The sequence below is a fragment of the Cariama cristata genome, unplaced genomic scaffold, assembly GCF_000690535.1.
Source record: "Cariama cristata isolate BGI_N322 unplaced genomic scaffold, ASM69053v1 scaffold10716, whole genome shotgun sequence".
In the NCBI taxonomy this organism is placed as follows: Eukaryota; Metazoa; Chordata; class Aves; order Cariamiformes; family Cariamidae; genus Cariama; species Cariama cristata.
Genome location: NW_009623848.1, coordinates 7,857 through 10,316, shown reverse-complemented (window position 1 = coordinate 10,316; position 2,460 = coordinate 7,857). Strand labels below are relative to the sequence as shown.

At 42.4% G+C, this 2,460-nt stretch overlaps 1 protein-coding gene across 1 annotated transcript in view; it reads right to left on the bottom strand.

Annotated features, from left to right (window-relative positions):
* LOC104163813 (von Willebrand factor-like) overlaps nucleotides 1-2,460 on the bottom strand; it is a 46,789-nt gene that overhangs the window by 39,195 nt on the left and 5,134 nt on the right. The window contains exons 3-4 of the mRNA XM_009702931.1: nucleotides 2,143-2,237; nucleotides 680-840 (exon numbers count right to left, since the gene is read on the bottom strand). Of these exons, the coding sequence (XP_009701233.1) occupies nucleotides 680-840; nucleotides 2,143-2,237 (256 nt within the window). The remainder of the gene's footprint in view (nucleotides 1-679; nucleotides 841-2,142; nucleotides 2,238-2,460) is intronic.

The window sequence follows — 2,460 nt, the reverse complement described above, 5'->3', positions numbered from 1 at the left end:
GCAGGAATCTGCTGTCTATTCTACTCCATCTGCTTTTTATCAGGGCTCTAAATTGACACTGAGTTCACAGTCATTGGCTTAGCAAATCACTATTTGCCCTATTTAAAAATGACTAAACTAATAATTGAATTTGAGGGTTGCAGGGGAACATAACCCTGGACTTCAGAAAGCATCTTACCAGTAAAAAAAAGCATGCTCAGCACACTACTTGCAACTCCAGGACACTCTCTGGCATCATCTTAGCAAGTTTCATGTCCCACGTTCCTTCTCATGGGGAACTCTCAGTTTGGTACAACACACAGGAAGGCAGCAGCAGAGATGGAGGCTTGACAAGGAGGCAACCAGTATCAACAAGAAGGTTTGGCTGGATGTGGGGTGCGTATTTGGGGTATGGGTGCTTGTGTACTTCTGTCTCTCTGACTAGGGAAGTTCAGCAAGACCGAGGACGGGTTTGGGAGGAGAGTTAAAGGAAGACATAAACTGGTCTCTAAAAAAAGTGGGGGTTGGCTTTTTAATTATCAATTATTATTACAAGCTAAACTTCATCTTCTATGCAGATATATATTTTAAAACCAGCTACAATTTGGCAGAGTCAATACTTCACAACCGCATATCTCCAAGCCACAAGACTGCTGGTAGGAAAAAATGAAGGCAAGAAAACAAAGAGGAGCCTGCTTACCATCCCTTTTGGACAGAGGCATCCAGATATGCAGCCATGGCTGACGCACTCCAAGTCGTAATTCTGGCAAGTCTTGGCACACTCCAACCCTTCAGCTCTTGGGTTGTTTGCAGGACAGACAAATCTTTCCATGGGGGATCTGCATGTCAAGCTCCTTTTTACTTTAAAAAAATAAATTTACAAAAGTTGCAATTAGAACTCAAGTATTGTTTAGCATAGTACTTTTCTAAAGGATGGATCAACATTTTTGTTAGAAAACTAATTTAGGATATAGAATGGAGCAACACCACTACACCACTAAGCATGACATCGTAAAGGCAACAGTCTCCACTTCCCATAAAGTGATCTCAGTTAGGTTACGAAAAAAGCTTGTACTCTAATACAGAAGCAAAAGGAGCTGCACAAGGGTTCAATTCCAGGTTGCGCTAGGGCTACGACCACACTTTAGTGTGAAATATATTTCAACCTATAGTCAGTGTACACGAGCAATGTCAGCACTAAATCGATGTTCTGAGAAGCAACAGTACCATATATTACTGTGTTTAGACTCACTTCCAACACAGTGTATAACTACGTGGATGACTGTTAGTGACAAATGCCCTTAGCTTAAACACAAAGTTTTCAAACTCTTTGAGAACTCAGGTGCTGACAGAACATCAAGATTTCCCAAGAAACTCCAGGTTCTTACTTCAAGTGATGCTAGAAATATGCCTCTCTGAGGTTTTGTAAGTCTTAACGCACTTGTATCAGGAAAAAGATGTCTTAATAACATTACAGCAAGAGTTTGGCAAGATAAACACTGAGAAGGCTTCACCTGAAGGACAGTGGGGGCCAACCAGTGACACCATTACTGGGGGTCTACCAAGCCTCCCTCTCCCACCACAATCCCGTAAGCTCCATCCACCTGTCAGTGGGGAATCTCAAAATATCCCAGACCACTGATGTCCTATTCTCCAATGCAGTGTCAAGCTCTGCAAGGCAGCTGTCAGTCTCCAGGAGGTTCTACAGGAAGATGCCTGGTGGCTGGAGGGCAGGCTCAGTGCCCGGCAGCACTCTAACCTTCAAGCCACAAAAAGTTTTGTCTGCACCAGAAAGCAGAGTTTATAACCTGCTAGTCAGAAGCAGGAAGTATAAAGCTGGCTAGTTACTGATGTCGTGTGATCCACAATTAGCAACCGGGAAGATCACTTTCAAGGGATCCCTTAACCTCTTCACCTAAAGAGAGACTGCAGTGGCTAACTGTAATTTTGAGAGGTGAGACACAATAAGCCCTGCACCCTCCTATGCAAATGTTTTATTTCCATTCTGTAACAAAAACAAAACAGTTAGAAAAAGTCTCACAACATCACCAGCCACTGCAACCTCTGGTGCTTCTTCCCTATTCTAGATTACCAAGAGACTGAAAGGGAGAAAAAGAAAAAAAAAAATCAGAAAAAACCACTCATTTTTTAAGGCATACTAACTTCTGGCAGATGGCCTCTCATCAGCGAAAACATCTGGCAGGAAGGCACCAGGAACTCTGTTCGTACTGCAGTGCATGAAACCATTTTCACAATAGCTAAGAAAAACAAATAGAGCTTATATTTAACAAAGTGACATTTAGCTTTCACTCACACTGTTGTTTTCAGATAGACTCCCAGTGAACTTGTCAGACTACCAAAATTACACTTCTCATTGGGGCTGATCTGTTGCTCTCCATCCACTGTGTTTATCAACCTTAAAAGCAAACCCTCCTTAAGACAGTTGCAGTGATATACTAGCATGGTAAGCCAGCTGTATTC